This window comes from Meriones unguiculatus, chromosome 17 (genome assembly GCF_030254825.1).
Source record: "Meriones unguiculatus strain TT.TT164.6M chromosome 17, Bangor_MerUng_6.1, whole genome shotgun sequence".
NCBI lineage: Eukaryota > Metazoa > Chordata > Mammalia > Rodentia > Muridae > Meriones > Meriones unguiculatus.
Window position 1 is genome coordinate 42,005,331 of NC_083364.1, and position 24,702 is coordinate 42,030,032.

The 24,702-nt window shown below is 42.4% G+C and overlaps 1 protein-coding gene across 4 annotated transcripts in view; it reads left to right on the forward strand.

The window, feature by feature from the left end:
• Igsf11 (immunoglobulin superfamily member 11) overlaps positions 1-24,483 on the forward strand; it is a 125,626-nt gene extending 101,143 nt beyond the window's left edge. For 3 of the 4 annotated variants that reach the window (XM_060370395.1, XM_060370398.1, XM_060370397.1), the window contains exons 2-7: positions 6,013-6,176; positions 7,533-7,740; positions 8,478-8,633; positions 18,859-18,981; positions 19,735-19,885; positions 22,061-24,483. In XM_060370395.1, coding sequence (XP_060226378.1) covers positions 6,013-6,176; positions 7,533-7,740; positions 8,478-8,633; positions 18,859-18,981; positions 19,735-19,885; positions 22,061-22,496 — 1,238 coding nt within the window. In that variant the 3' untranslated portion in view covers positions 22,497-24,483. The remainder of the gene's footprint in view (positions 1-6,012; positions 6,177-7,532; positions 7,741-8,477; positions 8,634-18,858; positions 18,982-19,734; positions 19,886-22,060) is intronic. The other variant, XM_060370396.1, reaches the window with a different exon arrangement.
• The last annotated feature ends 219 nt before the right edge of the window (positions 24,484-24,702 follow it).

Below are 24,702 nucleotides of genomic sequence, written 5' to 3' on the forward strand. Positions count from 1 at the left end.
GAAAGTCAGCATGCTTCATAGATACTTGCACGTCCATCTCTATAGCTGTGCTTTTCACAATGGCCAGTAAATACAGCCTAGATGTCTATCATTAGATGAATGAAGAAAATGTGGTACATATAGACATTGGAATTGTATTTGTCTGCAAAGAAAAAAAATGAAATCATGACATTGACAGGCAAATGGATGGAATTAGAAACCATTATGTTAAAATGAAATCAGCGAGAGTCAGACAGATATTGCATGTTATCTTTTATCTAAACTTAAAAGCACAAATATAGGTATATCTGTAGGTGTGTGTTGCATGTGCATGCATGAGTGCATGCACGTTTGTTTGTTTGAGCGTGAATAACATGTAGTTCCTGAAACTACAAAGGTGATTGGGGAGGGGAAGAAGACGGTAATGGAAAACACATGTCAGGAAAGTATGGAGCAGAGGGGAAGGAGTCCATGGGCAAAGGCAGGGACCCAGCCAGAGTGGGTCAAAGTACACAAGGGAGGGAATTTAGGGAGGGGGATGAGTAAGAACAAAGTATAATGGCACGTGAATGAAAATGCCATAATAAAACACACTATTTTGTATACCGACCTAAAAATGAACGAAGAAGTCTTAAAAAGGAGCCTGGCACAGGAGGGCTCACTTTCGTGTGTCCAGGAGGTGATGACAGTAAGATTTGCATTTGAGAGAGACTTTTGGAAGCCATTGGTGTGTAGATGAGAATCTAGTTCAAGACTGTAAGATTGCAGGGAAAGTGTGGCTATCAGGAAATCCTTTGAGGCACAGGAACACTTGAAAGCCCGTGGCAAGGAGTGAAACTGCTCCAAGACTGAGAAACACTCAAGAAAGGCTGGGGTGGGTTGTGGGGATGGGAGGGGGGAGGTGTACAACACGAGACACAGTCACTCAAGCTGCCCCCCTGCGGCTGAGGAGAGGTGGATTTCGACAGCAAAATCTCTGGCAGATGCCCTTGAGTGTGCAAGAGAGATTACAAAGACCGAGCGCCACAAGGTCTCTGGGAAGCTGGAGGAGTTACTTTTAGAAGTGGGGCAGGAGTGGATCAAAGACCTAGGGAAAGAGCAGTCCTTAGAGAGCCAGGGTAGAGAGCTCTTCAAAAAGAGTCACAGGAAGAGCCTGAAGCAGCAGATCCTGGGAGTTGGGGGTGGGTGAGTGGGTGGGAAGGCTGCCTTGCAGGAAGGGAGGGATTGTTTTGAAATGGAACGAATTTGAGTAACTGGAGAATGTTTCATTGTTGCTGGGGAGTGTCGGTGGAGGGAGAGAGGGGTCTTGAAGCTATGAGGAAGTCTGTGGCACGGTTACTAACGTTACTAAGGTTACTAAGGGGACCAAAGGGGTAGGATTCAAAGTTCACAGGATAGGAGGTGGGGGTGGCCCTAAATAAGCTTCTCTAACAGGAGAGAGGGAGGTGAGGCAGCTGGAGCTCAGTTGTAGGTTTACAGTCAGGCAACTGAGGAGGTTTCTATCTAATGGACTTCTGTAAAAGCCTGTTAAAGTTTAAAATTTTGTGATTGCTTAATGCTGTGGTAATAAACATTCATGAGGCATTTTAGTGTTTGTTTTCTATAGCGAAACTGCCTACATTGAGCCCAGAGTGTACATTTTCTAACCCTACGGGTCATGTGACTTTTAACTGGTCTTTATTTTTTTCTCTGAGCCTCTACTTTCCCTTTTTTTTGGGGGGGGAGAGAAATTTTATTAGAACAAGCAGCTCATTCCCATCAAGGGGATGGGAAGGGCCTCAGAGGTGGGTGCCCTCTCATGATTCTCACACAATTAAATGAGTCTGCCTACACAGTCTTTACTGCAGGCTTGGGTGGTCAGCATGCTCCATTGCTTAACCAGCAAGGACAGGCATAATGGTGGCCGCCATCTCTTTGGTACTCATCCCACCCTGTGGGGGAGGGCGATAACACAAGCCCCTTGTGTGAGGAAGCACCAAGTTTCAGGGAGTCTGTGATCTGTTTGGTGCTCCACAGGTGATTAGAAGCAAGAGCCAGGTGTCCGGTCAGACCATCTAGCCCGGCTGCACCTTGGCAGGCTGTGGCAGCTGACTGTCTAGACTGTTTATTCTGTAGCTGTGCCGAAGTGTGAGATCCAAGAATCAGATCCTGTGAAAATGTAAAGTAAACACAGTGACTGCCGCAGGGGCTTTCTCCTGCCAGCAGGCTCCTCTTCCCTACTCCATCCCTGCCCCATCCATACCCTATCCCTGTCCCATCCCTTACCCCTCCCTGCCACCTCCCTGTTAAAATCAAGTGAGTTGAGCTTGATTTGAGGATGGATGATTTATTTGAGGATGGATGATGAGTGTCGCCTTGCACAGCTTAGCGGGGTACATGCTCTCTCCCCTGCACTGGCGCAGTCTGAAAGCCCCAGTGGTGGCGTGCCTGTGGCTCTTCATTTTGTTTTGTGAGGAAGGGTCTTGCCCAGGCTGTCTCTGTTTCACAGTCCTCTGCTATACCCTCCCCTCTCTGTCCCTCCCTACCCCTCTTGCTCTGTTCTTTCCAGGCAGGGTATCACTGCAGTTCAAGCTGGCCTCAGACTTGAACTCCTCCTCCGTGTACAGCTGTACACCGCCCTGCCCACCCTCAGCATTAACCCTGACAGTTTCTAGCGGCATTTATGGTAGCACGTCATTGTGATGTACGTGCTTTTCATAGCCTATGTCTGTCCTGTGAGGTAACTCTATATTCACTACCTTCAGTCTGCCCCAGACCTATCCTTTTCCTTGTCTTAACTGCTGAGTTTCTTTGAGCTTTCTAAAACTGCAGAGCTTCCCCTGTGATTTTCTAACTGAAGGACTTTTCACGCTGTTACCTGGCACTTTAAATTCAGCCGCAGGTGGCTTGTTTTATGAAACATTTTATGCTGAAAATGTCACTCTGGAGAACATCATTGGCCCATGTGAGGAGTGAGCAGGTCTGAGGAGGAAGATGTTACCGATGCTTTTAAAAAGCAATTGTAGTAATAACAAGATCTCATTGTCTTTTTTTGGGGGGGGGATTAAGATAAGATCATTGCCATATAAATGGACACTGCCATGAATTTAGTGTGCTCTCCATGATTGAGACAAACTGTTTTGAGGGTCTTTGTGACCTGTTGAATCTGCTTTTATTTTCACACTGTTCTACAATGCAAGGGGGTGGGGCTGGCCTTGTTGGTAGAGAAAAAGGACGGTTGTTTTGATTTCTGGAGAGTTGGTTCTGATCCCTGCTTTTGTATTTTAATTTTTTACAGCGTTATTACAGTTTCCATTCTGTCAATTCACTCATTTAAAGTTTAACATGTATTGATCTCTACTAAATGTATACAACTGTATAACCATGGCAACAATCTAAAAAATCCCAGAGTCCCGCCTGAGCTTGCCTACACTTCCCCTGATGGTCCCCTCCAGGCCCACACAGCCTGCAGGCTGCTTCAGGTCTGGTTAGAGTTGCGCTTTCCATACATTTCTTTCATAGGAAACAATATGCTGTGCAGTATTTTAGTTCTGGTTCATTTTCTTGTTGTAACACGTGTTGGCAGTTTGGCCTGCCTTTCTGAACAGCATTCCTCGTTCATGTTCACCAGGTTTGGGTCACTTACTTATGTTTGGTGGCATAATATGAAAAGTATTGCTCTCTGTACTTATGAACATGTATTTGTACAATATATTTTCATTTTTTTGAGTTAGAGTTTTAAAATACGGTATTAAGTTATAATACACTTAGGTATAATTTTTTAAGAAACTGAAACTATTTTCCAAGGAGCTGGTGCCATTTTGTATTCTTACAAGCAATATACGAACCCTGTCTTCTCTAAGTCCTGAATAGCACTTGGTATGGTTTTGATGTTGGCCAATCCAGTAGTTGTGCACTGTTGTGTTATGGTTTAAATATTGTCATAGTCACTGTTCTTTTGCTGTGAAGCAGTATCATGACCATAGAACTCTTATTAAAGAAAGCATTTAGTTGGGGGTATCACTTACAGTTTCAAAGGGTCAGTCCATTGTCATCAGGGCATGGTGGTGAGCATTGGTCTAGAACAGCAACTGAGAGCTACATTCTGATCTCCAAGCAGAGAGGCTATGGGGTGGGATTGGATAGGGGAAAACTGGGCCTGGCTTGGAGTTTTGAAACTTCAAAGGCCACTCCCCAGTGACACATTTCCTTCAATGAGGCCACACCTACTCAAACAAAACCATAGCCCGATCCTTCCCAAATAGTGCCACTCTCTGGTGCCTAAGCAATCAAATATTTGAACCTGTGGGGGCCATTCTTATTCATACCAGCATAGATGTGTAGATCCCTTTAACACTGGATTACATTTTAAATCGAATTATCATGGGCCTTTATATATTTTGGATATGATCTCTATAAAATATGATTTCTAATATTTCTCTCACGCTATATCTTGAACTTTGTATTTTCTTAATTTGTTAGAAGCAAAAAGAGGTTTTTGAAGTTCTTGATTTAATTATGATAAACTGTGTGTCCACATGTGTGTGTGTGTGTGTGTGTGTGTGTACGCATCTGTATGCACATGTGAGCACAGGTGCTGGAAGAGAACAGAAGAAGGAACTGGATGCCTGGCACTGGAGTTATATGCCCTCATGCCAAACTTCTACACATAGGTACTGAGAACCCAACCAAGGTCTTTCACAAGAGCAGTGTGTGGCTATGACCACTGAGCTATCTCTCCAGCCCCAAGACTTTTAACTTTAATGATCTCTGTTTTACTATCTTGTTTCCGTTCATGATTCATGGTGTTAGTAATACTTTAAGATCCCTCCGACTAGACCAAAGTAACTAATTTTTTTCTGTATTTATTTGTAGATGGATTATAAGCTTAGCATTTTTATTTAAGCATATTGTGTATGAGGTATGGGTTCAAATTCTGTCTTAGTCCCTTTTATCTACATAGTATTGCCATATTGTCCCAATACCATTTGGTGGGGGAAGCAAGCCTGTTGCTTTCTTCTTTTGTTTGCATCCTGTTGAAAAGTGCCTGGCCATGAGCACCAGGTACCCCCAATCAGGTGCAATTGGTTTACAAGTCACTTCTCATACTAACTCTAAACTGTCTTGATTGTTATAGCTCTATAGAAAATTTTGAAATCAGATAGTATAAACCCTATTTTGAAAAAAATTTTATTTTTGTTTTATGCACTGCTTGAGTGTGTTGCCTACATGTTGTATTTGAAATATGTGTGTGCAGTGCTTTCAGAGCCCAGAAGAGTGTTGGACAACCCGTGGAACTGGAGTTAACAGAGGTCCTGAGCTGCCACGTGGGACTCAAACCAGGCTCTTCTGCAAGAGCTGCCATTGCTCTTAACTGCTGAGCCATCTCTCCATTCATTGACCATTATTACTTTTTATTATATTTTTAAAATTTCTTTTGAGTCTCTGTGATTCTTCTGTTTTCATGTGTTAGAATTAATTCATTCCCATGTACTTGAAAAGAGCCTGGTAGGGGTTTGATTGGATTTGTTCTGAATTTTATCAGTTTGTGGAGAATTAATTGACCTCTTATTAACATTGAATCTTCCAGTTCATGAATACTGAAGTATATTCTCATTTATTTGAGCTGATTACTTCTTTTATTAATGTTTTTTATGTTTTTTTTTTAGCACAAAGATGTGCACATACATTGTTAGATTTACAGAGAAGCACTAAGGTTTGCGGTGTGGACGCTTCAAAAATTCAGTTCATATCGTGTCTTTTGTCAAGACTTATCAACTTCTGCTCAAACTCTGACATAGTGTATTGAATCTGTCCAAAAACAGTGCTATTGCCCTATAAAAGAGAATATATGGTCTCTAACATTTTAAAATTGCTCTCCAAGATGTGAAGGGACAAGCCACATTTCCTAGTTTGGCTCAGTGACTGGCGAGTCCTTCTCTGGTTGGACTGGCCTGTCTTGTGTTGGCAGGGTGGTTGTAATGTCATACTGTGATACCCGCAGAGCTTCCAGGAAAGGACAAGCATGGAATTAAACTGTTCCTTTCTCTACAGGTGCCGCAGTGTCCCTCGAAGTGTCAGAGAGCCCTGGCAGTGTCCAGGTGGCCCGGGGCCAGACAGCGGTCCTACCGTGCGCCTTCTCCACCAGTGCTGCCCTCATTAACCTCAATGTCATTTGGATGGTCATTCCTCTCTCCAACGCAAACCAGCCTGAGCAGGTACTTCTGTTCTGCCTCTAAAACTGTGGGTCTTCGCCAAAGAGATGGCTAGGGAAGCCTTTGATCTCCAGAGTAAGGCGACGCGGTCAGTGTGCCCTCTCCCATCGCATTATTAGTAAATACTCTGATAAGGCTGTCCTCATTTTACAAGGATGTCATCATTATCATTGTTATCACTCTCACCACCAGTTGCTAAAGGGGTTCTTCTGAGGGCTTTGTGCAGGACCTTGAAGTGTTAAAAAGAAGATGCTACTGAGAGGCAAATACTAAGACAGAGAAGGCTAGGTCTATTTTTTCAGGACTTATAGGACTTAGAATGTTCTCTCTAAAGAGACTGATGGTAGGAAGAAGCCCTAGGAAGCAGTTTGCTCTGCTGAGTTATGTGTGCATCTTAACACAGTAGGCTTACCAGCCAGTTCAAACGCTCATACTAATGAGAATGCACCTCACAGAAGAACACACGTGAAAACAACAGCTACCCCCAGAAATCTGTATTAGTTATAGAAAATAAATTAATAATCTCAGACATAATTAACAAATTGTGATAAGCATCACAGTTTTATTTATAAAGATGACATCTATTTTCTGAAGCTCTTCGGATTCTATTTTAATAGCATATTAAGTGAAGTAAATGTTATGGTACAAAATTCAATAGAAACTTTAAAAATTTATTAATTTTTAACTTATTACTTGAAAATTGCATACATGGATACAATGTCTTCAAACCATTGGATTTTTGCAGTAGATTAAGCTTTTGGGGTCATTTTAAGCATCAGTGATAGGGCCTAAAGATGTTTTTAAAAGGACTGAGTAAGGTTTCTCAAAAACGCACAGGAAGATCCTCATTTTTAGCTCATAGGGCTTTCTGCTATATTGTATGTTGAGTCTCCTCCCAAAAATAGTTAAGTCCGATAACAGCAATCGGCAAACACAGTAGTTCATGGACTTGCGACACTTCTTTTATGACGCTGATACTCGGCTGGTGAGTGATCTGTCATTCTGTGGCCTAACTGTATGGGAACAGCAAAGCAGATGCCTTCTGAACTTTTATCTCACAATTAGCTTTTTACTGGTGGAAATATTTATGTGTTGATAATCTAGTAGCACTAAAGACATTTCTGATAAACCAATGAAGGAAAAGAGATATTCTAGTTCTGTGTGGGATAATTTAGAGCCCTAAGATGCTCATACATGGGGCACCCACAAAAAGTTGCTGAGAACCCTGAGAAATTAAAGATTTCATTTTGTTGTTGCTGCTGCTACTGCTGTCGCAGGAACATTTGGTTTTCTCTGCTAGGTATGTGCCAAGGAGGGGCTACCATGCCCGGTTTAGTTATGTGTTGCTCCCTTTTGCAGGTCATTCTCTATCAGGGTGGACAGATGTTTGATGGTGCCCCCAGGTTCCACGGGAGGGTAGGATTTACAGGCACCATGCCCGCTACCAACGTCTCCATCTTCATCAATAACACACAGCTGTCAGACACGGGCACCTACCAGTGCTTGGTGAATAACCTTCCAGACAGAGGGGGCAGGAACATTGGGGTCGCTGGCCTCACAGTGTTAGGTAAGTGACGGACAAGTCCCACTCCCTGGGACTTCACTTACAGATCTACTCTAAAGCATGCTTATGTCCTTCTGTGCTCCATCCCCACCAGTGTGGATGTAGCATAGTAGAGCTCTTTGCCCTGGGTTCTGTTCACTCCCTTTGTGTTGGTGTAAATCATCACACACACACACCCTTTGGTGTTGCGTTGGTGATTTTGGTATACTTGTTACTTATGTCCTTGTCAGTCTTTAATGAGTATCAACTTTTTCGGATCTAGAAACAACCCCCACCTTACTGTTAGCTCTCTCTAATTTGAGCCTCACTTACAGAGTCACTATAAAGTGTGCCCGCCTGGTCTTTGTGAAATACCAGAACACCTCACTAGAGAGGGTTTTGTTAGAGGAAGCTCATTGGGGTCAATTTCTGCTCCAGAAGTGGGGTTGAATGTGTCTTTTCAGCAATGCCTTTAAAGGTGGTGTGTTGACCTGAAAGTTCTTAAGAACCCTTCTCTAGAGGGAATACTCAGCCAACTCTGAGGTACCTTAAAATGTAACCAAAAGCCAAGGCTGCTTTTGTAGATTTGCTCCCTGCCTGTGGCACCTGCAGGCCTTGTGCCCATCCCCGTCCTGGGGGTCGAGCTTGAATGCCCCCCGGCTTCCCCCACGAGGTTGTCTCCCCCACAGTTCCCCAGTGAGGAGCGTCCCTGTGTCGTCGGCTCACAGTAAAAGCAAACCCGTGTTGCCCATTCTTCCCAGTGCCCCCTTCCGCTCCGCACTGCCAAATCCAAGGATCCCAGGACATCGGCAGCGACGTCATCCTCCTGTGTAGCTCCGAGGAAGGTATCCCTCGGCCCACTTACCTTTGGGAGAAATTAGATACCACGCTGAAGCTACCTCCAACAGCCACTCAGGGTACGTACAGTGCCTCGGAACCCCGTTGATGGGTGCTTGGGGAGAGTAATGAACTTTGGTAGTCTCTAACTACAGAGAACATTGGGCGTTCAGCTTCAAGGTGAACATGATCTTTTCTTTCTCTTCCACATACCACTTTTAAGAAATGTATCTAGAGGCAGGACAATTTCATTTCCTCAGTGGAGCTTCGAAATAGCATCCTGGGAACTTCTCTGAGTTCTTCAAACCCACTTTCTGATCAAGGCCCAGGTGCCCATTTTAGTTCAGGAGAAACATCTGCATAGACATAAGAGGATTAATTCTCCTGTTTCAGCCTCAAGTCTACTAAGAGAAAGAAGATGACAAAGCACAGGAAAAGGGACCCATGGCCTAAGACCACACCAGATAGGTAAAGGGGAGGAGCCATGCATGCCATGGGTGGTTCTGGATATGCAAATCCACTCATTTGGATTTGATTGTAAGGGAAGTATCTTTGAAAAATCCCCAGCGTCACAAAACAAGATGAGATGAAGTTATAGGCCTATATAAAGTCTTATGTTTCAAGAAAATACAGTTTAGCATCCCTCAATCCTGTGTCCTATTTTCCTTGTCGCATTCATAGGGTAGATTGGTGTCTTTATTGAGAGCTAGCCCTTAATGAAAAGGCCTCAGATAGCCTTGGCTGTGCTTCAGTTTGAATCATACTGATGATCTGTGCCTGCCACAGGGTTGTCGCTGGGTGACATGAGATGTCGTTAGGAACCAGGGCTACAAACCTCTACAAAGGCCACAAGGAAACTCGCTGTTGAATCCAGAAGAATACGGTGGACTTTCCCGTTGCCTTTCGATTTGCATAGCCCCAAATTCCTTATTTTTAAAACCTTACTTTCAACTAAATGGTGTTCAGGTCGCTTTTGTAGTGACTGCTGCAGTACCATCATCCCCTGCTGCCTGTTCATTGCTAAATGCTTCAGCTACACCGTGGGATAAATAGCTTTCTTGTGGACTGACTTGTTAATCTCACTATTGTAAGTGGCATGCCTAAAATAGCTCATGTTGAAATGCTGAAAACTGTTTCAAATCCAGTTTTGCCAGCAACTGTGTCTACAATAGTTTTCCTCTCCAGACCTGTGTTAACCCTTGTGTGAGATGATGGGGTGGACAGTGTCTTCTAGAACCTCTGACACATATAGCTGAGGTTCTGAGATTTACATCCCTGTCATTCTTGTGGAGTGCTGGAGAAAGGGGGAAATTACAGGTGATCTTCCAACAGTCCTATGTGTGTGAGCCGAGATATACATGTAGTGAGGGCTTCCTGTAGCTCCCTGTTTGTGATAAATCTATATTTGCAGCTTATAATTTTTGGCATTTCAAGGATAAAGACGAACTTGAATGCCAACCATGAAAACGGTGGTCTTTTGTAATTCAGTCTTTGGTAAATTATCAGAATTACTTCACATAACCTTATTTGTTCTGGTTAAATGTGAGATGGTTTTTCTTCCATTTCACCTCTTGATATTTATATTACCAAAGCAGATCTTAACATACATCTCCCAAACAACTTAAATAACTTTTTTCTAGAAGATTTACTTTGCTGATTATATTATAATATTTTAAAATTTGAACTCTTGATGCATTTTCTGAGGAAGTAATATTTGGCACGAGGGGAGGGCATCCTGTGAGTTTCAACAATATTTTGGAGTTAGTAGTGCCTCTTTAATGTCGGGCTTGAACGAGTTCTTTCTGTCAAATCTGTGAACATAAATACATAATCCATAGAATGGAATAATATTTTCTGAGTCACTGCTAATAAGTGTAAGTGAAGACAGTGAGAAAGCATTGTCTTACAGTTCAGTGCCGACCAATGCACATTGAAGAAATGATTAAACAACAGCATCATTGATGCCTAAGTCATAAGCAAAAGATTGACGAAAAGCATCCTTTTCTTATAGTCCCATAGCATGGTCCCATCAATAAGTTATTAAGATTTCTGTTTGGGTTTTAATTTTCCAGGGAGGGGGAGAGAGTGGGAGGGTTTGAGACATGGTATCTCAGGCTAGCCCAAAAGTCACTATCTTAAGTCTCCCAAATGATGTCATTACAGGACTAAGCCACTACAACTCTTCTGAATAGCCTTAAGAACTTTAAACCTGAGAAACAAAACTAGAACATGTAAGGCAGAGGAGAAAAGGAAAGATTATGAAGGACGTTGCGGCTTGGCGTGCAGCTCATACTGCTTGTCTAGCGTGCATCAAGCCCAGGTTCCATCCTTCAGCACTACATAAGACCAGGCATAGTGGCACATGCCTGTCATTCCGGCACTTGGGTAAAGGCAGAAGGTCAGAAGGTCAAGGTCAGCCCGGGCTGTATGACAAGTTCTAGGCCAGCCTGGGATACATGACATCCTGTCTAAAACAATTAGACATGCCCCCATTAAATCACTGTAGAAGGTATGGGTGGAACTGGGGTCAGTAGAGAGAAAGCTTAGCAACTAGAAGAAAATGGAGTAGATTTAAACAGAGTGATAGCAAATAAAATTAATTCAGATAGTCAAAGGATAGAGGCCTTTCAGGTTACAGATTAAAAATCAAACTAAATACACACACACACACACACACACACACACACACACGTTAGAGATGAATCTAACCCATAGAGAGCTGAAAGCAAAGGAGCCATAGAACAGAAACATCCCGATGAGAACTAGCCAAAGAAAGGTATTACAACCTTTAACTAGAAAGGGTGAAAATAACCAAGAAGCCTGTGAATTCCTGATGACATAGCTTAAGTGGGTAAGGAAGTAGCATAAGCAAAAGAATGAAACAACTTTGTGGTTCCGACACACATCTGCATCACCAGACACCATCCCAAACAAATACACTAGTGCCAAAGCCATAGAGACCAAGCAGAGTAATTAACAAATGGCACATGTGATGTGCACATCCATCCCAGCACCCCCAGGACAGTATTCTGCAGACCTGTGAGCCCCAACTGTTCTCTGCCTTGCTCACTCTCTCCAAGCACACTGACCCCTGGGAGGTTCATCGTACAAGACCAACTCCTGAGGCAGAGCTTCACATAGGCGTTCCTTCCGCCTGGAAGCCTCTCTAGCTCGTTTGTTCGTGTGGTCACTCCTGCATCTTATTAGTCTGTCCTCCACTCCATAATGCTCACACTGAGTCCCGTATTCACAATCAGAGCTTGCTCTCCTCTGGCTATTCCATCTCGCCCTGCTCTATTTCTTCGGCATAGAACACCCTGCAAAACACTGTATATTTGCTGGTGTAATACACTGAATCCTCAACCACTAGGACGCTCTGTAGAGGGTCATTATCTGGCCTGGCATCTGATTTGTCTTCAGCACCGAGGACAGCTGTTGGTATGTGATGAATGAAGGAATGGATTCTACCTCTCCAACAGTGAAAAAGAGAATAAATGAAATCAAAAGGAGGGGTTAGTGAAGCAGATTAAAGAGGAAAGTTATGCAAACAGTATTGGAAGTGTGAAGGAACACAGAGCTTTAAAATTCATAGGATTATAACAGTAACATAAAGAAGAATATTTAAGAAGTCCTTATACATGGCAGATACTGTTCTAAACGTTTCAAGGGTGCTACTGCTTCTTCATTATCCAACCATAATCCAGTTTCTCCAACTGTCTTATTTTATACATAGAGACAAAGACCCACAGTTACATATCAATCCTGGATTCAAACCGCTTCTGAGTCCGGAATTCTCTAATCCTTCCCTTGGCTTCAACATAGAGAATACTGTGTAATATACAGTTGAACAAAAGATACATTAAAAATCTGCCACATACAGGAAACTGAGATAAACCTCTGTCATGAAATAGAGTAGATCAGTAGAAACACCAACTAAACATACACACAGACCAAGCTTCCCAAGGGAAAGCCTACAGAATTATGAGCCTGTCCCCATCTTTCTGCTCCCTCACACTGTTTTCAAAGAAGAAAATCCTGCCCAATTCAATTTATGCGATTACTTGATATTAAAATATTAAAAGTGGCCACGACTGTAGAAAACAAAACTGACCAAACAGAATGACAAAACCATTGGCCATCCTCCTCTGTGGCCCTCTGGTCACTGTATCCACCCAGTGAACGGAGCAACTCTTTAAAACAGCAGAACTGTGTTCCAGGAACACAACAGCGCTTCAGCGTGAAGTTTGATTCACATACTGACCATGTGAGTGGGATACTTCTAGGTTGTGATGCTCTCTTGGGCATTCTACATCTTTATTCCCGCCAACTTCATCAAGATTTGTAAATAAACCTTCCACATATTTATAGTATATACCACATTTGGTTCATCTGGGCATTGTGAGGTGGGGACCACAGTCAGCCCAATGGCTCTCATCACACAGCTATGACCATTTTGTGTGCTGTCAGTGGGCGAGCGGGTCAGAACACTTAAGATCCCCTCTCAGCAAATCTTGAGTATGTAACAGTGCCACTGGCATGTCCCCATGTTGTCTCTCAAGTCTCCAGCATACATTAAACATTTCCACTTGGCCCAACAGAAGCTTTGTTCCCTTTAAGCAGCATCTTCCGTGGTTGCTCCCTGGCAATCACCATTCAGTTCTCTGCTTCTGAGTTTAACACTTTTAGTTTAGGATTCCATGGCAAACTTTGTTGTCCACAATCGTGACATCTAAATATTATAGAAATGTGGCAGATCAATAAACTGTAATAATCAGAATGTAGATCAAGGAAGTAAATAGTGCAGTCTTCCCTGGTAACAGAAAACTGCAGTTTAACGCAGCACCCATCACAAGGCAGATGGCCTTGTCATCCATAGGTTAATGTATTTACTTCTTTTGGTTTTATGTCAGTATGGTTTCATAACCTGGTTCTTTGAATGAAAGACTGTATGATGGCCATTTTCGATAACATAAAAATTCATTTTACAAAATTCTTATTGGGATTACCTTGTAGATATTAATCTCCTACTACTGGGTGTTTAAACTGCTTCAAAATTGTGACTTTATTTTGGGCCCAGTATATTTTAGGAGAGTTTCACAATTTATGCTATGTCGTAAGGAGTTCCTTAAAAATGTATCTTCATGTTTGTTCTGCCCAGCATGCCCAGCCTTTTGACTTCTGTGACAGGATGCTGCCAAGGTTCATACAGGAAAATATATGTGATTTTGTGTTGGGCAGCATTCATAGCTATTCCTGACCATGTTCAGATACAAGCTGAACATGCCGGGCAGACTTCTAAATCCAATGTAAGACACTTTGAAATTATGTATATAAAAGTTGCCGGATACTGTAACTTGTAGTACATATTCTAGCCGTAAGGGTCTGTATCTTACCATGCATAAAAATCACCCATCAGTCTTTACTGCATGTCACTTCGCACGACCTCCTCCAACTGAGCTGGCCTGCAGTAGCATCTAGCATTGATGCTTTAAATAAATGTCTAATGTACAGCCAGAAAGTCCTCCAATGACACGTCGACACACCAGGAAGGAGGTGCCTCCTCCTGCACAGGGTGGCTGATTTCAGGAGTGGCCTGTTCTCTAGCCATCCAGCCTCCTGCTAGTCCAGGGCTTCAGTGAACACAGCAGCTCTTCTCAGGGGCTCGGTAAAAATAAATCTGTGGGATACAGTTAGGACTGCGTCTTCTGGACCTGACTTGAAGAGGGAGAAAAACCCTCACAAAGCTGAAACCTAGAGAAATACATGCTCCCCCCCCTTTTTAAATTAGGTAAAACATGACTATTTCTGATATTCTTTCCTTTGGAAAATGAAGCATTATAATTTTATTTATCAGTCATTAACAGCTTCCAAAGCTAAACTGCCCATCTTTTCTTGTATTTTTATGAACCACTTGGTTGACCCCCTTTGTTTATAACTGAATACTGTGCAGAGCTTTGCTGGAAATCACACAGCTGGAAGGGTTGATCTTAAAATCTTAAAAAAGGGGATGATCTTAAAAAATCACTGTAATCTGATACTGTTTATTTCAAGGGAGAAAACCAAATTAACAAAATCAGAAATGAAAAGGGGGTCATCAACAACTTACCCTGAGGTAGACCACAAACTCATAACCTGTAGTCCACCAGTTTAGAAAATCTACAAAAAAAAAATAATAAAATAAAATAAAAAGGAGTAATTTTTTCCAGTACATACCACTAACCAAAGTTAAATCATAATCACATAATTTAAACAGACCTCTAATCCATAATGAAATAGGAGCAGTCATTAAAAATCTCCCTATTAGGGAGATTAGTGAATAAATAAATAAATTTTTAAAAAGCTCCCTATTGAAAAAGCCCAGGTCCAGATGGTTTTAGGGCAGAATTCTACCAGACTGCACAAAATTATTCCATAAAATAGAAACAGATTATTGCCCGATTCGGTTTACAAGGCCACAGTTAATCCTAATACCCAAACCACATAAAGACTCAACAAAGAAAGAGAATTACAGACTTTTGTGTGACAAAACGTTTTTCTGGGGAGACAAAATACACATGTACTCACCCCAGATAGGGATCCCACAACAGAACAAAGGGTACTACTGAAGTCCAGCTTGACGAACCAACTGGTTTATTAGGGTTATTTTCAGGAATATGGGTGATGGGTTACTTACAGGAGCAGGATGACTCAGACAGCTGTATCACCAGTGTCCACCTCAGCATAGGTGACAGCTCCCAAACCTGGGAACCTGGAGCACACTGCACAGCCTGTAGGCAGCCCAACAGGTAGAAGAGTGTCCTTTCCAGGTGCCTCAGTTGGACTAAACACCTTCCAGGCAGGTCAGCTGGTTTCTGCTTCTTCCAGGCAGCCAGGCTGTTCTCAGAGTCCTCTTTGCAGCTTTTCTTCTCTGACAGTCTCCTTTGCATCTAGGCTCCCTTCCCCTTAAAAGGGACTCTGAACTTTTATTTTTTATTCTGGCAGAGAGAGACCTAGTGAATCCAGTAAGTTTCAGGGACTTCCTGTAGCTATCTTGAGTTGTGTATCTTTCTCTTTAAAGAGCTTCCTTGCAGTGAAGGAATCTGTTCAATTTTGAAGGAAACAGTCAGACAACACAGATCAATTTCCCATATGATCGTAGATGTAAAAAATTTCAGTAAAGTGCTTGCAAACTGAATCCAAGAACACATCAAAAAGATCATTCACTGTGATCAAGTAGGCTTCACCCCAGAGACGCAGGGAATTGTTCAACATATGTGAATTGATAAATGTAATCCACCATATAAACAAACTGAAAGATTAAAAACCACATGATCATCTCATTAGGTGCAGGAAAGGCCTTTGACAAAATCCAACACCTGATAAAAATCCTGGAGACCTAAGAGATACAAAGGACATACCTCAACATAATAAAGGCAGCTTACAGAAAGCTCCTGGCCAACATCAATTTAGATGGAGAGAAATCCAAAGTAATTCCACTAAAACCACAAACAAGACAAGATTGTCCACTTTCTTCATACTAGTCCCTGAAATTTTTATTTTAGATAAAAGAAGCACAACTATTTCCTTACCTAGTCTGAGTATTTATGTGGTTCTTATGGAAGAAGAGAAGTTTTCACTCACTTAAGCTATTGAATAAGTGGGTGCTTTTCTTCCCCTGTCTTTCGTGACCTTCCTGCCGTTATTACTAGTGACAATCTGGAACAAAAAAGAAACAAGAGCCAAGTAATGCTCGCTATTACAACTCCTTTAAAAAAATGAATGCTAGAGCTTATAACTTAAAACATCACACACAGATTGTGAGAATTTATGTAACATTTGAGGAGTTTGGATGTTCTCTCAGACGCGTGCGTATTCAGCAACATGTAGCCGGAAAAGGTGCCAAGGGTCATAAATGGGAGGCTTTGAGGAGTGAAGAAGGCTTGAAGCAGGTGATGGGCTGGGGAAGAAATGGGGAAGGTTAGCATTCAAGACGAATAAAATCACCAGCAGCTTAACCCAGCCAACACCAACATAAAAGTGATATTTAATTCATTTCTGTGTCTACCAGACCTGCTGACCAATGTACAGAATTTCACACAGCGTTCACATTTTCTCCTTAAGAGTGGCCATTACAATATTAACTGCTTATAATATTTTCTTTAATTCTTACTAAGATTTTATTTTATGTGTCTCTGTGTGGGTATGTGTACTTGAGGCCAGGTGCCCAGCAAAGCCACAAAATGGTGTTAGATCCCCTGGAATTGGAGTCATAGGCATGAGCTGCTGAGGTCACTCCTAGCTCAGCTTTACCCGATTTGTTTCTTCTTCATCCCTTTTTATCAATGTGTCTCATGTATCACCTGATTACGTCTAAGCTATATTATGGCATGGCAGCCTCACCGAGCCACGTGTTCTTACAGACATTATTCATGTGTGTATACACACTTACACACACAAACACAAAAAACATAATTCATGAAAACCAAGTAACCATTAAATATCTTGATTTTGTTACATATAAACCAATCCAAAGTTACTGTCTTGTCATAGATATGTAAGATATTCATGGGAGATGGATTCAACCTTTAAGTACTCCCATAGAAAAGGGCAAGTAGCAAGTCTCTGTCCTTTGTCTGGCCTGCGATTTGATGTTACTTCGTGTTTGATGATTCTGCCATTCACGAACACCCCCACTGCATTGTGGCAGACACCTCTGGCAGCAGTGATATATGGGAAGCTGCCGCTGTGGTTCCCTCCTCACCTGTATTCTATTCAAGTTCCAGACGCTCACTAGATGTCCATCCCTTGGTCTGTAGCCCTGCCTGGCATTTAACCCATTTACTGAGACTCCTTGCTTCATCAAGGTCTGGCCTGTTGATCATCCTGGCACTGTTTTCTGGATTACCCAGCACAGTGAGAGGGTCTCCATACGTTTATGCCCTAAATGAAGGAGCTGATAAAGCCGAGCTTTCTGCTTATGGCTTTGGTGTAGAGAAACATGAAAGCCACCAGTAAATAACTAAACAGTAGTGATGCATAAAAGTCAAGCAGGGTGGAGACAGTTCCCAGTATAGGCCTAGGCATCCTTGGACTTTGTATCTGGTACTTGTCACACGTGCCATTAAGAGCCTTTCCCATTGGCTTCTAAGTTTGCACTGTTTTGGATGTTTCTGATGACCGATGTGTTTTCTTTCCAGCAACAGGGAGTTCGTGAGGCACAGAGCACAGATTCCACCCAAGTAATTGCAGTTTCTAGCAACCAGCTGCGTACTCTTATTAGCCATCTAAAATTTCAGTGCCTCTATTTGTTCAGTAGGCTAATAATAAAAATATATCTCAAAGGATCACTGGAAAAACAGCCATCTGAAAAAGTTTACCCAGTACTTGACACATTCTTGTTCTCCTGGTAACTCATCTAATCATGTAGGAATAAGTGACTAAGCTGTGTTGGTACTGTTGGGTTGCCCAAGTATTATCAGTTAGAGCTTTTCTCAATATGCCAGTGTGGTGGGTTTGAAAATAAAGCCTACAACAAAACTTCTTCCCATGGGGAGTAGCAATCACTGGCTACCCTGACTTTTTCCACTCTGGATCCACTGCTGCTTCGCATCAAGGCCAAGCTTCCCTGAGCTGCTCCTAAAGGGTGAAGGGCACCATGGGGCCACTAATGCAGGACCTTTCCTGAGGGCATGGTGTGCCTTTAGTAGATGACCTTGGCTCAGAGATGCTCCATATAGCTGATGGGAAATTCTGTGATATGGTGATGTGTTCTGAGGCTCCTCTTCAGACTCTTCTGCATCTGCTTCCAACAGAGCTTCCAGCAAAGCCACAAAATAGTGTTAGATCCCCTGGAATTGGAGTCATAGGCATGAGCTGCTGCTCCATATAGATACTTAGAGCCCAGAGCTGGTTCATTCACCATCGTGTAGGGTCTAGCCTGACCTTCCTTCATGTTACTGCATTTGCCTAGCATTTCCAACATGATGCTTCTGATCACAGACGCTCAAGGACAAGCTGTTACCACCCTGGTCAGGGAACACTGCTAACATCTGTTATGATTTGCTAGACTCCAGCTCGAGTTTCAAGATTGTCCTTATTTAGGACAGTCCTTGATATTTCTGTGTCTTTAATATGCCATCATTATTTTCTTCAACATTTGTGAACCAGACATTCCTCTTCCCCCACTCCATCCCCCCCCAAAAGAAAAAGAAAAAGAGAAAAATTTGGCAACTCTCCAGTATGTGTATAATGTCATCTTTGTGCTGATTTCTTTGTTTTCCTTCTTCATTCCATGAAGCTGTCACTTGATTATTGTCTTTGTGACAGACCAGGTCCAGGGAACAGTCACCATCCGGAATATCAGTGCCCTGTCTTCCGGTCTGTACCAGTGTGTGGCTTCTAATGCCATTGGGACCAGCACCTGTCTCCTGGATCTCCAGGTTATCTCACGTAAGTACAGAAGGCCAACGCAAGGCACATGTGGCTAAGACTTTCTTGTTAAGTCATAAAATGCAGGGTCCTACATAATGGTCCTGAGAGCCTGTGAAGAGTAAACAAATTCTTCTAAGCATTGTTGAAAACACTTTATAAAAGTTTTACTACTTAAGCCTTCTTGACAGGACAATCATTATGACAAAGTGTCTTCTCAGGATAATCAGAACGAAACTAATCTTCACGTCACACTATTATGGACATAACATAAATCTGTATGCATGGTAGAAACACACGTGTATCTCATAATACACGTGTGTTTCCCCCTAATTCCTTGTAGCCTCTGGTTGCTCAGCTATAGAAAAGCAATGCACAGCACTTTTTGTGTATGTGTGTGTGTGGGGGGGGGATCTAGGTTATTTTGATTCTGCTTGTAGAAGGGAGTCATGTGACTGGAGTGACGCCATAAAGCATCTGAGATCCAAGGCTCTCTTGGGGGTGCCAAGGCAAGTTCAGTTGGCACTGTCTCCTGCCTCGGTCCAGCTGCTGCTCTTCTGGGGCCTTGCGGGGTTTTGATGGTTTACTTATTCAACAGTTGCTAAAAGCCTCCTTGAAATGTCAAAGGTTAATCAAGGTCTAACTTCACGTGGATGGGATGCCTCGGGTGGTTTTGGACATTCTAAGCAGACTTACAACTTGTATGCATACAGTTGCATGGCAGGGGCCATTCCTCTGTCTTTTCTTTAAATCTACCTTCCATATGCTTTTCAGCCCAGCCCCGAAGCGTTGGAGTGATAGCTGGAGCTGTCGGCACGGGCGCAGTTCTTATCATTGTTTGCATCGCACTAATTTCAGGGGCGTTCTTCTACTGGAGAAGCAAAAATAAAGAGGAGGAGGAGGAAGAGATTCCCAATGAAATCAGGTTAGTCTATCATATTACGGATCTCGCAGAGTCAGTGTGTAGTTCTTTTCATTTCAGAGTCAAGGTTTCTTTGCTGGTCTTATAACTCTTATGGTCAAGGTAACGAAAATGTCCAGACACCATTTTCTTGTTCATGTATATCACTTTTCCTCGTGGGCATATATTTTTATTCACAAAGATCCTTCATGAGTCTAAGTAGGAGCTCACTAGATAGTAACTGTCACCCCAGAATAGCCCATAAAACACATTATGTTGACCATTATAATAGATGGGCGCAAGCAGCAAAGGGGATTACCTCACAAACACAACAGTTTCTACCTATGCGCTGCACCATGGCTTGGTATGAAGGGGTTTATCAGTCACTTTCAACACTATAATAATATACACCAGGCATCCTTTTTTAAATTTTTTTTATGAATTACAGTTTATTCACTTTGTATCCTAGCTGTAGCCCCTTCCCCCAATCCCTTCCCAATCCCACTTTCCCTCCCTCTTCTTCTCCTATGCCCCTCCCCCAGTCCAGTGATAGGGGAGGTCCTCCTCCCCTTCCATCTGATCCTAGCCTATCAGGTCTCATCAGGAGTGGTTGCATTGTCTTCCTCTGTGGCCTGGCAAGGCTACTCCCCCCTCAGGTGGAGGTGATTAAAGAGCCAGCCACTGAGTTCATGTCAAAGATGGTCTCTGGTCCTATCATTGGGGAACCCGCTTGGATACTGAGCTGCCCTGGGCTACTTCTGTGTAGGAGTTCTAAGTTATTGCCATTCATGGTCCTTGTTTGGAGTATCAGTTTCAGAAAAGACCCTGTGCCCAGATTTTTTGGTTCTGTTGTTCTCCTTGTGGAGTTCCTGTCCCCTCCAGGTCTTTCTATCTTACCCTTCTTTCATAAAATTCCCTGCACTCTGCCCAAAATTTGGCCATAAGTCTCAGCATATGTTTTGATACCCTGCTGGTTGGGTGGAGTCTTTCAGAGGCCCTCTGTGATAGGCTCCTGTCCTGTTCCCTGTTTTCCTCCTCTTCCGATGTCCATCTCATTTGCCTTTCTGAATGAGGATTGATCATCTTACCCAGGGTCCTCCTCCTTGATTAGTTTCCTTAGGTGTACAGATTTTAATATGTTTATCCTGTATTATATGCCTAATATCCACTTATAAATGAGTATATACAATGTGTCTTTCTACTTTTGGGATACCTCACTCAGTATGATCTTTTCTAGATCCCACCGTTTGCCTGTAAATTTCATGATTTCCTTGTTTTTAAAGGCTGAGTAATATTCCATTGTGTAAATGTACCACAATTTCTGTATCCATTCCTCAACTGAGGGACATCTGGGTTGTTTCCAGCTTCTGGCTGTTACAAATAAGGCTGCTACAAACATGGTTGAGAAACTTCTTTATATAAAAATACTTTTGGTTGATGCTTCCAGAGCCATTAGGGCTAGGGGTTGGCAGCTGGTGGTGACTTCCTGTCCCAATGGCAGTACAGTACATAGCCTCACACAGTGAGAGACAGGGAATGCATGTATCTGCATGATCTTTCTCTTCTTACACAGCATCTGGGATTGGGTCATGGTGTGCTGATGACCTTATCTATTCCTAATCAGCCAGGCCTCCAGCCCCTCAATACATTCCACTCTCAAAAGGCCCCTCAGTGGAGATCAGTTTTCAAAACTTAATCTTAATTCCTTTATGGACATTCCAAGACACAAAAATCATACCAGGCAGTTAAAAAAAAATACAAATGTATTAAAGAAAAAAAATGTTGAGATGGTCTTTAAAGAAAAATAGCTCCTGGGATTTGAGGGCCCAACGCATCATATCCTTGTTGAAATGCTCTAATGAATCACGTCTTCTCAGCGAGGCGTACTCAGCCTTTCAGGATTTGGCCCCTCCCTTCTTCTCTGGTCTTCCTCTCGGCTACCTGCTCTCTCGACAGCACACCATAATGGCTTTTCCAGCCCCACTGGTAGTAGTGTCTAGACACCATGAATGACTTTTTCAATTCTCCAACGTTCATAGCTTGCTTTCCTGGGTGTTGTAAGACAAGTAATTTGGTGGATTTACTCGCGAGTTGTCTTTATAGTTAAAAGAGGTATTTATCTATATATATGTGTGTGTATATATATGTTATATATATATATTTATTTATGTATAACTTTATATCTTTGTTTCATTTCAGAGAGGATGATCTTCCACCTAAATGCTCCTCTGCCAAAGCATTTCACACAGAGATATCCTCCTCAGAAAATAACACGTTGACGTCTTCCAATACCTACAACAGCCGATACTGGAGCAACAACCCCAAAACGAATAGAAACACAGAGTCATTCAACCACTTCAGTGACTTAGGCCAGCCTTTCTCTGGCAATGCTGTCATCCCATCCATCTATGCAAATGGGAACCATCTGGCCTCTGGCCCACATAAGACTCTGGTGGTGACAACCAGCAGAGGGTCACCACCCCAGGTCATGCCCAGGAACAACAACGGTTCCGTCAGCAGGAAGCCTTGGCCTCAGCACACACATTCCTACACAGTCAGCCAAATGACCCTGGAGCGCATTGGGGCAGTGCCTGTCATGGTGCCTGCCCAGAGTCGGGCTGGGTCCCTGGTATAGGATGATCGAGGACGCTGTGTTCGGAAGAGAACGAATGGGATGCCTCCACACAAGGGGGAGAGTGGGGTGGGTGAGTGCTGGAAAGATAGACTTCTGTTACAGTTATATTAGTAAAAAGTACAAAGAAGGGGATGCTGTTCCCTGGCCACTGCGATGTGTGAAGTGGCCTGGGCGTATTCCGTCCTGAAGACTCAGAAAGACTATTTTCCCACTATAGTTGTCTTGAGACTCAGCTAAAAGAAATGAATGAATCAATAAACAAATAAATGCTGTATCTCAAAAGATGTGCCAAGCCAAGGAGAATGCTAGAAACAGAACAGCACTCACGACCCAAACCATGGTCCAGGTAGACCGGTTCTTTTTTCTTGCCTAACTTAATAATTTTCAGGAGACTTAAAGTGCCAGGTGGAATTTAAATATTGAAATTATTTTTTAAAATAGGTGTCTTCAGAGAAAACAAAACAAAACCCAGGAGCAAGCCCGTGGTATGTGCTGCCTCTCCCACGCCCTTATAATGGTAAGGGCTTAATGGTACTATGGATACATTCCAACCCGGCTAGCTCCTTATCATAGAGGCATAATTTTACAGAACACAGGTCAGCTAGAAATGGGGAAAAAGAAGAGGAAACTTTTTGTGAACACCCTGCACACGTGCACACACACACACTCACACACTTATTTATTTACCTCTTCCTGAACCATGAACTTCATACTTGGGATTTTGCTATACTGACAGATTCTTGTCTGTGTTACTCTGGGATCTCTTACAGGTCCATGGCAATTACTGTTCATGATTTCCTGGAAAAAAAAAAGATATTTTTTTAAAAGAAAACTATTTTTTTTAAATACTCGGGAGACAGTGGACTAGAAAAGCAAGAACTTAACACCTGGTCCAGTGATTGTACTCAGTGACTCAGCAGAAGGCCCATCATGGAAGCCTTTTAGGGAGTAGGGTGGGCTGTGCTGAAAACCAGTCAAGTGGAGGCAGGTGGGAGGGGCCTTTGCTTTCAGTCCCGGAAGGGGCTGTGTATGGCAACCTTGCTGTCAACAAGGGTCACTTTTAATGAGGGCAGTGCCAGATGCCTTTTGTACTGAGGAAGATAATTCCCTCTTGTTTGACAAGTAGAGGTTAGTAGGTTATTGCAAAAAGGGCCAGAGGAGTTGTTTTGTTTCTTTCAAAAGAATTTTTTTTTTTCCCAAAAGAATAATAAAGGTTAGACAAATGGGGATCTTCCATTGTGCTCTTGGGGGTCTGCTCAGCATCTGGAAAATTTGGGTGTGCAGTTTTGCCTGAGCACATTGCATACCAATGTAAAAAGACCCCCCCCCTTTTTTTTTTTTGTCTAATTACTTGGCTTGGCTGGCCTTGCAGTTCACCAGATTCATTTACAGACTCCCTGCTCTTTATTGTGCTATGTGTATCTGGCTGTACTTGTATTGGTGACTATCTTGCCTTAATCGCACTTTAGGGCAACTCATGGTGATTTCTTCCAAGAATTGTTTTTTAAATTGTTTGTACTACCAAGCCTACAATTTTCAAAGAACATAGGTTTTTTTGTTTGTTTGTTTTTTCTTACGTTCCCTCTGCCCCTCTTCCACTATACTTCTTGCCTTCTATCCCTGTGGACATAGTCTTCACAGGGAGTGGCCTCCTGACTTCAGTTATTTGAGTAAATGGAAACCATCACTGGCTGCATATACTATTTTTCCAAGAGGGCCACACTCAGAACTTTATTGTTGTGAACATTTCAATGTTGATAAGAAGATAAATTTACTGTAGTGTTACTTTTCCCCCCACTTGAGGGTTCTTGACTTTGTAAAACTTTAAATAAATGAATGTCTATACTTTTTAAAGAAAAGTGGAAAAGACGATGCCAGAGAAAAGATGAAACTATCAGATGCTGTTTAGAAGGCATTTATCTTGCATTTCTTTATTCTTTCTAATTACCTAAAATTCAATAAAAGTTTATTCATATAAAACATGTTGTCATTAATTGTCATAGTAGTAATAGATATATGACTTTTAATTTAACATCCTTTGGTGTTACATGCATTCCTCTCTTCTGTAAAATAATATCCATAATCATTTTAATGGGAATATAGTATTTTTTTAATGATTTAAACTTTCTTGTATTAGACTTTTAAGTGGATTCTTGCCATCACTCATAGGACTGTGCATATAATGACTCTGTTTGGACATCCATTA